The sequence below is a fragment of the Misgurnus anguillicaudatus genome, chromosome 20 (assembly GCF_027580225.2).
Source record: "Misgurnus anguillicaudatus chromosome 20, ASM2758022v2, whole genome shotgun sequence".
Lineage (NCBI taxonomy): Eukaryota > Metazoa > Chordata > Actinopteri > Cypriniformes > Cobitidae > Misgurnus > Misgurnus anguillicaudatus.
The window spans coordinates 26559625-26574384 of NC_073356.2; the positions used below are offsets into that span (position 1 = coordinate 26559625).

Sequence of the window (14760 nt, forward strand, 5' to 3'; positions counted from 1 at the left end):
ACTGCAACTACTCCTCTAGCTAGCACGACAACTGCAACTACTCCTCTAGCTAGCACGACAACTGCAACTACTCCTCTAGCTAGCACGACAACTGCAACTACTCCTCTAGCTAGCACGACAACTGCAACTACTCCTCTAGCTAGCACGACAACTGCAACTACTCCTCTAGCTAGCACGACAACTGCAACTACTCCTCTAGCTAGCACGACAACTGCAACTACTCCTCTAGCTAGCACGACAACTGCAACTACTCCTCTAGCTAGCACGACAACTGCAACTACTCCTCTAGCTAGCACGACAACTGCAACTACTCCTCTAGCTAGCACGACAACTGCAACTACTCCTCTAGCTAGCACGACAACTGCAACTACTCCTCTAGCTAGCACGACAACTGCAACTACTCCTCTAGCTAGCACGACAACTGCAACTACTCCTCTAGCTAGCACGACAACTGCAACTACTCCTCTAGCTAGCACGACAACTGCAACTACTCCTCTAGCTAGCACGACAACTGCAACTACTCCTCTAGCTAGCACGACAACTGCAACTACTCCTCTAGCTAGCACGACAACTGCAACTACTCCTCTAGCTAGCACGACAACTGCAACTACTCCTCTAGCTAGCACGACAACTGCAACTACTCCTCTAGCTAGCACGACAACTGCAACTACTCCTCTAGCTAGCACGACAACTGCAACTACTCCTCTAGCTAGCACGACAACTGCAACTACTCCTCTAGCTAGCACGACAACTGCAACTACTCCTCTAGCTAGCACGACAACTGCAACTACTCCTCTAGCTAGCACGACAACTGCAACTACTCCTCTAGCTAGCACGACAACTGCAACTACTCCTCTAGCTAGCACGACAACTGCAACTACTCCTCTAGCTAGCACGACAACTGCAACTACTCCTCTAGCTAGCACGACAACTGCAACTACTCCTCTAGCTAGCACGACAACTGCAACTACTCCTCTAGCTAGCACGACAACTGCAACTACTCCTCTAGCTAGCACGACAACTGCAACTACTCCTCTAGCTAGCACGACAACTGCAACTACTCCTCTAGCTAGCACGACAACTGCAACTACTCCTCTAGCTAGCACGACAACTGCAACTACTCCTCTAGCTAGCACGACAACTGCAACTACTCCTCTAGCTAGCACGACAACTGCAACTACTCCTCTAGCTAGCACGACAACTGCAACTACTCCTCTAGCTAGCACGACAACTGCAACTACTCCTCTAGCTAGCACGACAACTGCAACTACTCCTCTAGCTAGCACGACAACTGCAACTACTCCTCTAGCTAGCACGACAACTGCAACTACTCCTCTAGCTAGCACGACAACTGCAACTACTCCTCTAGCTAGCACGACAACTGCAACTACTCCTCTAGCTAGCACGACAACTGCAACTACTCCTCTAGCTAGCACGACAACTGCAACTACTCCTCTAGCTAGCACGACAACTGCAACTACTCCTCTAGCTAGCACGACAACTGCAACTACTCCTCTAGCTAGCACGACAACTGCAACTACTCCTCTAGCTAGCACGACAACTGCAACTACTCCTCTAGCTAGCACGACAACTGCAACTACTCCTCTAGCTAGCACGACAACTGCAACTACTCCTCTAGCTAGCACGACAACTGCAACTACTCCTCTAGCTAGCACGACAACTGCAACTACTCCTCTAGCTAGCACGACAACTGCAACTACTCCTCTAGCTAGCACGACAACTGCAACTACTCCTCTAGCTAGCACGACAACTGCAACTACTCCTCTAGCTAGCACGACAACTGCAACTACTCCTCTAGCTAGCACGACAACTGCAACTACTCCTCTAGCTAGCACGACAACTGCAACTACTCCTCTAGCTAGCACGACAACTGCAACTACTCCTCTAGCTAGCACGACAACTGCAACTACTCCTCTAGCTAGCACGACAACTGCAACTACTCCTCTAGCTAGCACGACAACTGCAACTACTCCTCTAGCTAGCACGACAACTGCAACTACTCCTCTAGCTAGCACGACAACTGCAACTACTCCTCTAGCTAGCACGACAACTGCAACTACTCCTCTAGCTAGCACGACAACTGCAACTACTCCTCTAGCTAGCACGACAACTGCAACTACTCCTCTAGCTAGCACGACAACTGCAACTACTCCTCTAGCTAGCACGACAACTGCAACTACTCCTCTAGCTAGCACGACAACTGCAACTACTCCTCTAGCTAGCACGACAACTGCAACTACTCCTCTAGCTAGCACGACAACTGCAACTACTCCTCTAGCTAGCACGACAACTGCAACTACTCCTCTAGCTAGCACGACAACTGCAACTACTCCTCTAGCTAGCACGACAACTGCAACTACTCCTCTAGCTAGCACGACAACTGCAACTACTCCTCTAGCTAGCACGACAACTGCAACTACTCCTCTAGCTAGCACGACAACTGCAACTACTCCTCTAGCTAGCACGACAACTGCAACTACTCCTCTAGCTAGCACGACAACTGCAACTACTCCTCTAGCTAGCACGACAACTGCAACTACTCCTCTAGCTAGCACGACAACTGCAACTACTCCTCTAGCTAGCACGACAACTGCAACTACTCCTCTAGCTAGCACGACAACTGCAACTACTCCTCTAGCTAGCACGACAACTGCAACTACTCCTCTAGCTAGCACGACAACTGCAACTACTCCTCTAGCTAGCACGACAACTGCAACTACTCCTCTAGCTAGCACGACAACTGCAACTACTCCTCTAGCTAGCACGACAACTGCAACTACTCCTCTAGCTAGCACGACAACTGCAACTACTCCTCTAGCTAGCACGACAACTGCAACTACTCCTCTAGCTAGCACGACAACTGCAACTACTCCTCTAGCTAGCACGACAACTGCAACTACTCCTCTAGCTAGCACGACAACTGCAACTACTCCTCTAGCTAGCACGACAACTGCAACTACTCCTCTAGCTAGCACGACAACTGCAACTACTCCTCTAGCTAGCACGACAACTGCAACTACTCCTCTAGCTAGCACGACAACTGCAACTACTCCTCTAGCTAGCACGACAACTGCAACTACTCCTCTAGCTAGCACGACAACTGCAACTACTCCTCTAGCTAGCACGACAACTGCAACTACTCCTCTAGCTAGCACGACAACTGCAACTACTCCTCTAGCTAGCACGACAACTGCAACTACTCCTCTAGCTAGCACGACAACTGCAACTACTCCTCTAGCTAGCACGACAACTGCAACTACTCCTCTAGCTAGCACGACAACTGCAACTACTCCTCTAGCTAGCACGACAACTGCAACTACTCCTCTAGCTAGCACGACAACTGCAACTACTCCTCTAGCTAGCACGACAACTGCAACTACTCCTCTAGCTAGCACGACAACTGCAACTACTCCTCTAGCTAGCACGACAACTGCAACTACTCCTCTAGCTAGCACGACAACTGCAACTACTCCTCTAGCTAGCACGACAACTGCAACTACTCCTCTAGCTAGCACGACAACTGCAACTACTCCTCTAGCTAGCACGACAACTGCAACTACTCCTCTAGCTAGCACGACAACTGCAACTACTCCTCTAGCTAGCACGACAACTGCAACTACTCCTCTAGCTAGCACGACAACTGCAACTACTCCTCTAGCTAGCACGACAACTGCAACTACTCCTCTAGCTAGCACGACAACTGCAACTACTCCTCTAGCTAGCACGACAACTGCAACTACTCCTCTAGCTAGCACGACAACTGCAACTACTCCTCTAGCTAGCACGACAACTGCAACTACTCCTCTAGCTAGCACGACAACTGCAACTACTCCTCTAGCTAGCACGACAACTGCAACTACTCCTCTAGCTAGCACGACAACTGCAACTACTCCTCTAGCTAGCACGACAACTGCAACTACTCCTCTAGCTAGCACGACAACTGCAACTACTCCTCTAGCTAGCACGACAACTGCAACTACTCCTCTAGCTAGCACGACAACTGCAACTACTCCTCTAGCTAGCACGACAACTGCAACTACTCCTCTAGCTAGCACGACAACTGCAACTACTCCTCTAGCTAGCACGACAACTGCAACTACTCCTCTAGCTAGCACGACAACTGCAACTACTCCTCTAGCTAGCACGACAACTGCAACTACTCCTCTAGCTAGCACGACAACTGCAACTACTCCTCTAGCTAGCACGACAACTGCAACTACTCCTCTAGCTAGCACGACAACTGCAACTACTCCTCTAGCTAGCACGACAACTGCAACTACTCCTCTAGCTAGCACGACAACTGCAACTACTCCTCTAGCTAGCACGACAACTGCAACTACTCCTCTAGCTAGCACGACAACTGCAACTACTCCTCTAGCTAGCACGACAACTGCAACTACTCCTCTAGCTAGCACGACAACTGCAACTACTCCTCTAGCTAGCACGACAACTGCAACTACTCCTCTAGCTAGCACGACAACTGCAACTACTCCTCTAGCTAGCACGACAACTGCAACTACTCCTCTAGCTAGCACGACAACTGCAACTACTCCTCTAGCTAGCACGACAACTGCAACTACTCCTCTAGCTAGCACGACAACTGCAACTACTCCTCTAGCTAGCACGACAACTGCAACTACTCCTCTAGCTAGCACGACAACTGCAACTACTCCTCTAGCTAGCACGACAACTGCAACTACTCCTCTAGCTAGCACGACAACTGCAACTACTCCTCTAGCTAGCACGACAACTGCAACTACTCCTCTAGCTAGCACGACAACTGCAACTACTCCTCTAGCTAGCACGACAACTGCAACTACTCCTCTAGCTAGCACGACAACTGCAACTACTCCTCTAGCTAGCACGACAACTGCAACTACTCCTCTAGCTAGCACGACAACTGCAACTACTCCTCTAGCTAGCACGACAACTGCAACTACTCCTCTAGCTAGCACGACAACTGCAACTACTCCTCTAGCTAGCACGACAACTGCAACTACTCCTCTAGCTAGCACGACAACTGCAACTACTCCTCTAGCTAGCACGACAACTGCAACTACTCCTCTAGCTAGCACGACAACTGCAACTACTCCTCTAGCTAGCACGACAACTGCAACTACTCCTCTAGCTAGCACGACAACTGCAACTACTCCTCTAGCTAGCACGACAACTGCAACTACTCCTCTAGCTAGCACGACAACTGCAACTACTCCTCTAGCTAGCACGACAACTGCAACTACTCCTCTAGCTAGCACGACAACTGCAACTACTCCTCTAGCTAGCACGACAACTGCAACTACTCCTCTAGCTAGCACGACAACTGCAACTACTCCTCTAGCTAGCACGACAACTGCAACTACTCCTCTAGCTAGCACGACAACTGCAACTACTCCTCTAGCTAGCACGACAACTGCAACTACTCCTCTAGCTAGCACGACAACTGCAACTACTCCTCTAGCTAGCACGACAACTGCAACTACTCCTCTAGCTAGCACGACAACTGCAACTACTCCTCTAGCTAGCACGACAACTGCAACTACTCCTCTAGCTAGCACGACAACTGCAACTACTCCTCTAGCTAGCACGACAACTGCAACTACTCCTCTAGCTAGCACGACAACTGCAACTACTCCTCTAGCTAGCACGACAACTGCAACTACTCCTCTAGCTAGCACGACAACTGCAACTACTCCTCTAGCTAGCACGACAACTGCAACTACTCCTCTAGCTAGCACGACAACTGCAACTACTCCTCTAGCTAGCACGACAACTGCAACTACTCCTCTAGCTAGCACGACAACTGCAACTACTCCTCTAGCTAGCACGACAACTGCAACTACTCCTCTAGCTAGCACGACAACTGCAACTACTCCTCTAGCTAGCACGACAACTGCAACTACTCCTCTAGCTAGCACGACAACTGCAACTACTCCTCTAGCTAGCACGACAACTGCAACTACTCCTCTAGCTAGCACGACAACTGCAACTACTCCTCTAGCTAGCACGACAACTGCAACTACTCCTCTAGCTAGCACGACAACTGCAACTACTCCTCTAGCTAGCACGACAACTGCAACTACTCCTCTAGCTAGCACGACAACTGCAACTACTCCTCTAGCTAGCACGACAACTGCAACTACTCCTCTAGCTAGCACGACAACTGCAACTACTCCTCTAGCTAGCACGACAACTGCAACTACTCCTCTAGCTAGCACGACAACTGCAACTACTCCTCTAGCTAGCACGACAACTGCAACTACTCCTCTAGCTAGCACGACAACTGCAACTACTCCTCTAGCTAGCACGACAACTGCAACTACTCCTCTAGCTAGCACGACAACTGCAACTACTCCTCTAGCTAGCACGACAACTGCAACTACTCCTCTAGCTAGCACGACAACTGCAACTACTCCTCTAGCTAGCACGACAACTGCAACTACTCCTCTAGCTAGCACGACAACTGCAACTACTCCTCTAGCTAGCACGACAACTGCAACTACTCCTCTAGCTAGCACGACAACTGCAACTACTCCTCTAGCTAGCACGACAACTGCAACTACTCCTCTAGCTAGCACGACAACTGCAACTACTCCTCTAGCTAGCACGACAACTGCAACTACTCCTCTAGCTAGCACGACAACTGCAACTACTCCTCTAGCTAGCACGACAACTGCAACTACTCCTCTAGCTAGCACGACAACTGCAACTACTCCTCTAGCTAGCACGACAACTGCAACTACTCCTCTAGCTCGCACGACAACTGCAACTACTCCTCTAGCTAGCACGACAACTGCAACTACTCCTCTAGCTAGCACGACAACTGCAACTACTCCTCTAGCTAGCACGACAACTGCAACTACTCCTCTAGCTAGCACGACAACTGCAACTACTCCTCTAGCTAGCACGACAACTGCAACTACTCCTCTAGCTAGCACGACAACTGCAACTACTCCTCTAGCTAGCACGACAACTGCAACTACTCCTCTAGCTAGCACGACAACTGCAACTACTCCTCTAGCTAGCACGACAACTGCAACTACTCCTCTAGCTAGCACGACAACTGCAACTACTCCTCTCGCTAGCACGACAACTGCAACTACTCCTCTAGCTAGCACGACAACTGCAACTACTCCTCTAGCTAGCACGACAACTGCAACTACTCCTCTAGCTAGCACGACAACTGCAACTACTCCTCTAGCTAGCACGACAACTGCAACTACTCCTCTAGCTAGCACGACAACTGCAACTACTCCTCTAGCTAGCACGACAACTGCCACTACTCCTCTAGCTAGCACGACAACTGCAACTACTCCTCTAGCTAGCACGACAACTGCAACTACTCCTCTAGCTAGCACGACAACTGCAACTACTCCTCTAGCTAGCACGACAACTGCAACTACTCCTCTAGCTAGCACGACAACTGCAACTACTCCTCTAGCTAGCACGACAACTGCAACTACTCCTCTAGCTAGCACGACAACTGCAACTACTCCTCTAGCTAGCACGACACCTGCAACTACTCCTCTAGCTAGCACGACAACTGCAACTACTCCTCTAGCTAGCACGACAACTGCAACTACTCCTCTAGCTAGCACGACAACTGCAACTACTCCTCTAGCTAGCACGACAACTGCAACTACTCCTCTAGCTAGCACGACAACTGCAACTACTCCTCTAGCTAGCACGACAACTGCAACTACTCCTCTAGCTAGCACGACAACTGCAACTACTCCTCTAGCTAGCACGACAACTGCAACTACTCCTCTAGCTAGCACGACAACTGCAACTACTCCTCTAGCTAGCACGACAACTGCAACTACTCCTCTAGCTAGCACGACAACTGCAACTACTCCTCTAGCTAGCACGACAACTGCAACTACTCCTCTAGCTAGCACGACAACTGCAACTACTCCTCTAGCTAGCACGACAACTGCAACTACTCCTCTAGCTAGCACGACAACTGCAACTACTCCTCTAGCTAGCACGACAACTGCAACTACTCCTCTAGCTAGCACGACAACTGCAACTACTCCTCTAGCTAGCACGACAACTGCAACTACTCCTCTAGCTAGCACGACAACTGCAACTACTCCTCTAGCTAGCACGACAACTGCAACTACTCCTCTAGCTAGCACGACAACTGCAACTACTCCTCTAGCTAGCACGACAACTGCAACTACTCCTCTAGCTAGCACGACAACTGCAACTACTCCTCTAGCTAGCACGACAACTGCAACTACTCCTCTAGCTAGCACGACAACTGCAACTACTCCTCTAGCTAGCACGACAACTGCAACTACTCCTCTAGCTAGCACGACAACTGCAACTACTCCTCTAGCTAGCACGACAACTGCAACTACTCCTCTAGCTAGCACGACAACTGCAACTACTCCTCTAGCTAGCACGACAACTGCAACTACTCCTCTAGCTAGCACGACAACTGCAACTACTCCTCTAGCTAGCACGACAACTGCAACTACTCCTCTAGCTAGCACGACAACTGCAACTACTCCTCTAGCTAGCACGACAACTGCAACTACTCCTCTAGCTAGCACGACAACTGCAACTACTCCTCTAGCTAGCACGACAACTGCAACTACTCCTCTAGCTAGCACGACAACTGCAACTACTCCTCTAGCTAGCACGACAACTGCAACTACTCCTCTAGCTAGCACGACAACTGCAACTACTCCTCTAGCTAGCACGACAACTGCAACTACTCCTCTAGCTAGCACGACAACTGCAACTACTCCTCTAGCTAGCACGACAACTGCAACTACTCCTCTAGCTAGCACGACAACTGCAACTACTCCTCTAGCTAGCACGACAACTGCAACTACTCCTCTAGCTAGCACGACAACTGCAACTACTCCTCTAGCTAGCACGACAACTGCAACTACTCCTCTAGCTAGCACGACAACTGCAACTACTCCTCTAGCTAGCACGACAACTGCAACTACTCCTCTAGCTAGCACGACAACTGCAACTACTCCTCTAGCTAGCACGACAACTGCAACTACTCCTCTAGCTAGCACGACAACTGCAACTACTCCTCTAGCTAGCACGACAACTGCAACTACTCCTCTAGCTAGCACGACAACTGCAACTACTCCTCTAGCTAGCACGACAACTGCAACTACTCCTCTAGCTAGCACGACAACTGCAACTACTCCTCTAGCTAGCACGACAACTGCAACTACTCCTCTAGCTAGCACGACAACTGCAACTACTCCTCTAGCTAGCACGACAACTGCAACTACTCCTCTAGCTAGCACGACAACTGCAACTACTCCTCTAGCTAGCACGACAACTGCAACTACTCCTCTAGCTAGCACGACAACTGCAACTACTCCTCTAGCTAGCACGACAACTGCAACTACTCCTCTAGCTAGCACGACAACTGCAACTACTCCTCTAGCTAGCACGACAACTGCAACTACTCCTCTAGCTAGCACGACAACTGCAACTACTCCTCTAGCTAGCACGACAACTGCAACTACTCCTCTAGCTAGCACGACAACTGCAACTACTCCTCTAGCTAGCACGACAACTGCAACTACTCCTCTAGCTAGCACGACAACTGCAACTACTCCTCTAGCTAGCACGACAACTGCAACTACTCCTCTAGCTAGCACGACAACTGCAACTACTCCTCTAGCTAGCACGACAACTGCAACTACTCCTCTAGCTAGCACGACAACTGCAACTACTCCTCTAGCTAGCACGACAACTGCAACTACTCCTCTAGCTAGCACGACAACTGCAACTACTCCTCTAGCTAGCACGACAACTGCAACTACTCCTCTAGCTAGCACGACAACTGCAACTACTCCTCTAGCTAGCACGACAACTGCAACTACTCCTCTAGCTAGCACGACAACTGCAACTACTCCTCTAGCTAGCACGACAACTGCAACTACTCCTCTAGCTAGCACGACAACTGCAACTACTCCTCTAGCTAGCACGACAACTGCAACTACTCCTCTAGCTAGCACGACAACTGCAACTACTCCTCTAGCTAGCACGACAACTGCAACTACTCCTCTAGCTAGCACGACAACTGCAACTACTCCTCTAGCTAGCACGACAACTGCAACTACTCCTCTAGCTAGCACGACAACTGCAACTACTCCTCTAGCTAGCACGACAACTGCAACTACTCCTCTAGCTAGCACGACAACTGCAACTACTCCTCTAGCTAGCACGACAACTGCAACTACTCCTCTAGCTAGCACGACAACTGCAACTACTCCTCTAGCTAGCACGACAACTGCAACTACTCCTCTAGCTAGCACGACAACTGCAACTACTCCTCTAGCTAGCACGACAACTGCAACTACTCCTCTAGCTAGCACGACAACTGCAACTACTCCTCTAGCTAGCACGACAACTGCAACTACTCCTCTAGCTAGCACGACAACTGCAACTACTCCTCTAGCTAGCACGACAACTGCAACTACTCCTCTAGCTAGCACGACAACTGCAACTACTCCTCTAGCTAGCACGACAACTGCAACTACTCCTCTAGCTAGCACGACAACTGCAACTACTCCTCTAGCTAGCACGACAACTGCAACTACTCCTCTAGCTAGCACGACAACTGCAACTACTCCTCTAGCTAGCACGACAACTGCAACTACTCCTCTAGCTAGCACGACAACTGCAACTACTCCTCTAGCTAGCACGACAACTGCAACTACTCCTCTAGCTAGCACGACAACTGCAACTACTCCTCTAGCTAGCACGACAACTGCAACTACTCCTCTAGCTAGCACGACAACTGCAACTACTCCTCTAGCTAGCACGACAACTGCAACTACTCCTCTAGCTAGCACGACAACTGCAACTACTCCTCTAGCTAGCACGACAACTGCAACTACTCCTCTAGCTAGCACGACAACTGCAACTACTCCTCTAGCTAGCACGACAACTGCAACTACTCCTCTAGCTAGCACGACAACTGCAACTACTCCTCTAGCTAGCACGACAACTGCAACTACTCCTCTAGCTAGCACGACAACTGCAACTACTCCTCTAGCTAGCACGACAACTGCAACTACTCCTCTAGCTAGCACGACAACTGCAACTACTCCTCTAGCTAGCACGACAACTGCAACTACTCCTCTAGCTAGCACGACAACTGCAACTACTCCTCTAGCTAGCACGACAACTGCAACTACTCCTCTAGCTAGCACGACAACTGCAACTACTCCTCTAGCTAGCACGACAACTGCAACTACTCCTCTAGCTAGCACGACAACTGCAACTACTCCTCTAGCTAGCACGACAACTGCAACTACTCCTCTAGCTAGCACGACAACTGCAACTACTCCTCTAGCTAGCACGACAACTGCAACTACTCCTCTAGCTAGCACGACAACTGCAACTACTCCTCTAGCTAGCACGACAACTGCAACTACTCCTCTAGCTAGCACGACAACTGCAACTACTCCTCTAGCTAGCACGACAACTGCAACTACTCCTCTAGCTAGCACGACAACTGCAACTACTCCTCTAGCTAGCACGACAACTGCAACTACTCCTCTAGCTAGCACGACAACTGCAACTACTCCTCTAGCTAGCACGACAACTGCAACTACTCCTCTAGCTAGCACGACAACTGCAACTACTCCTCTAGCTAGCACGACAACTGCAACTACTCCTCTAGCTAGCACGACAACTGCAACTACTCCTCTAGCTAGCACGACAACTGCAACTACTCCTCTAGCTAGCACGACAACTGCAACTACTCCTCTAGCTAGCACGACAACTGCAACTACTCCTCTAGCTAGCACGACAACTGCAACTACTCCTCTAGCTAGCACGACAACTGCAACTACTCCTCTAGCTAGCACGACAACTGCAACTACTCCTCTAGCTAGCACGACAACTGCAACTACTCCTCTAGCTAGCACGACAACTGCAACTACTCCTCTAGCTAGCACGACAACTGCAACTACTCCTCTAGCTAGCACGACAACTGCAACTACTCCTCTAGCTAGCACGACAACTGCAACTACTCCTCTAGCTAGCACGACAACTGCAACTACTCCTCTAGCTAGCACGACAACTGCAACTACTCCTCTAGCTAGCACGACAACTGCAACTACTCCTCTAGCTAGCACGACAACTGCAACTACTCCTCTAGCTAGCACGACAACTGCAACTACTCCTCTAGCTAGCACGACAACTGCAACTACTCCTCTAGCTAGCACGACAACTGCAACTACTCCTCTAGCTAGCACGACAACTGCAACTACTCCTCTAGCTAGCACGACAACTGCAACTACTCCTCTAGCTAGCACGACAACTGCAACTACTCCTCTAGCTAGCACGACAACTGCAACTACTCCTCTAGCTAGCACGACAACTGCAACTACTCCTCTAGCTAGCACGACAACTGCAACTACTCCTCTAGCTAGCACGACAACTGCAACTACTCCTCTAGCTAGCACGACAACTGCAACTACTCCTCTAGCTAGCACGACAACTGCAACTACTCCTCTAGCTAGCACGACAACTGCAACTACTCCTCTAGCTAGCACGACAACTGCAACTACTCCTCTAGCTAGCACGACAACTGCAACTACTCCTCTAGCTAGCACGACAACTGCAACTACTCCTCTAGCTAGCACGACAACTGCAACTACTCCTCTAGCTAGCACGACAACTGCAACTACTCCTCTAGCTAGCACGACAACTGCAACTACTCCTCTAGCTAGCACGACAACTGCAACTACTCCTCTAGCTAGCACGACAACTGCAACTACTCCTCTAGCTAGCACGACAACTGCAACTACTCCTCTAGCTAGCACGACAACTGCAACTACTCCTCTAGCTAGCACGACAACTGCAACTACTCCTCTAGCTAGCACGACAACTGCAACTACTCCTCTAGCTAGCACGACAACTGCAACTACTCCTCTAGCTAGCACGACAACTGCAACTACTCCTCTAGCTAGCACGACAACTGCAACTACTCCTCTAGCTAGCACGACAACTGCAACTACTCCTCTAGCTAGCACGACAACTGCAACTACTCCTCTAGCTAGCACGACAACTGCAACTACTCCTCTAGCTAGCACGACAACTGCAACTACTCCTCTAGCTAGCACGACAACTGCAACTACTCCTCTAGCTAGCACGACAACTGCAACTACTCCTCTAGCTAGCACGACAACTGCAACTACTCCTCTAGCTAGCACGACAACTGCAACTACTCCTCTAGCTAGCACGACAACTGCAACTACTCCTCTAGCTAGCACGACAACTGCAACTACTCCTCTAGCTAGCACGACAACTGCAACTACTCCTCTAGCTAGCACGACAACTGCAACTACTCCTCTAGCTAGCACGACAACTGCAACTACTCCTCTAGCTAGCACGACATCTGCAACTACTCCTCTAGCTAGCACGACAACTGCAACTACTCCTCTAGCTAGCACGACAACTGCAAGTACTCCTCTAGCTAGCACGACAACTGCAAGTACTCCTCTAGCTAGCACGACAACTGCAAGTACTCCTCTAGCTAGCACGACAACTGCAACAAATCCTCGAGCACGCACGACAACTGCAAGTACTCCTCTAGCAAGCACGACAACTGCAACTACTCCTCTAGCAAGCACGACAACTGCAACTACTCCTCTAGCAAGCACGACAACTGCAACTACTCCTCTAGCAAGCACGACAACTGCAACTACTCCTCTAGCAAGCACGACAACAGTTTCATTGGAAACTACTTCTGCTGTTGAAACTAGTACTGTTGTGGGTATTACAACTGAAAAAATGACAACTGCAACTACTCCTCTAGCAAGCACGACAACTGCAACTACTCCTCTAGCAAGCACGACAACAGTTTCATTGGAAACTACTTCTGCTGTTGAAACTAGTACTGTTGTGGGTACTACAACTGAAAAAATAACAACTGCAACTACTCCTCTAGCTAGCACAACAACAGTTTCATTGGAAACATCAACACCTGCAAGAACAACTGTTAGGGAGACTACTTCAGCTGAAACGACACCCGTCGCTACAACTCCTCATGAAACTGCTTTTGCTGTGGAAACTAGCAATGTTGCAGGTACTACAACTGAAAAAATAACAACTGCACCTACTCCTTTAGCTAGCACATCAACTGCAACTACTCCTCTAGCTAGCACGACAACAGTTTCATTGGAAACTACTTCTGCTGTTGAAACTAGTACTGTTGTGGGTACTACAACTGAAAAAATAACAACTGCAACTACTCCTTTAGCTAGCACTGTTGTGGGTACTACAACTGAAAAAATAACAACTGCAACTACTCCTTTAGCTAGCACAACAACAGTTTCATTGGAAACATCAACACCTGCAAGAACAACTGTTAGGGAGACTACTTCAGCTGAAACGACACCCGTCGCCACAACTCCCCATGAAACTACTTCTGCTGTTGAAACTAGCACTGTTGTGGGTACTACAACTGAAAAAATAACAACTGCAACTACTCCTCTAGCTAGCACGACAACTGCAACTACTCCTCTAGCTAGCACGACAACTGCAACTACTCCTCTAGCTAGCACGACAACTGCAACTACTCCTCTAGCTAGCACGACAACTGCAACTACTCCTCTAGCTAGCACGACAACTGCAACTACTCCTCTAGCTAGCACGACAACTGCAACTACTCCTCTAGCTAGCACGACAACTGCAACTACTCCTCTAGCTAGCACGACAACTGCAACTACTCCTCTAGCTAGCACG

The 14760-nt window shown here is 49.6% G+C and overlaps 1 protein-coding gene across 1 annotated transcript in view; it reads left to right on the plus strand.

The window, feature by feature from the left end:
* LOC129454596 (uncharacterized) overlaps positions 1-14760 on the plus strand; it is a 67824-nt gene that overhangs the window by 41739 nt on the left and 11325 nt on the right. Inside the window, exons 7-12 of the mRNA XM_073858722.1 lie at positions 1880-1977; positions 4273-4320; positions 5413-5457; positions 9283-9330; positions 10393-10437; positions 12733-12780. Coding sequence (XP_073714823.1) covers positions 1880-1977; positions 4273-4320; positions 5413-5457; positions 9283-9330; positions 10393-10437; positions 12733-12780 — 332 coding nt within the window. The remainder of the gene's footprint in view (positions 1-1879; positions 1978-4272; positions 4321-5412; positions 5458-9282; positions 9331-10392; positions 10438-12732; positions 12781-14760) is intronic.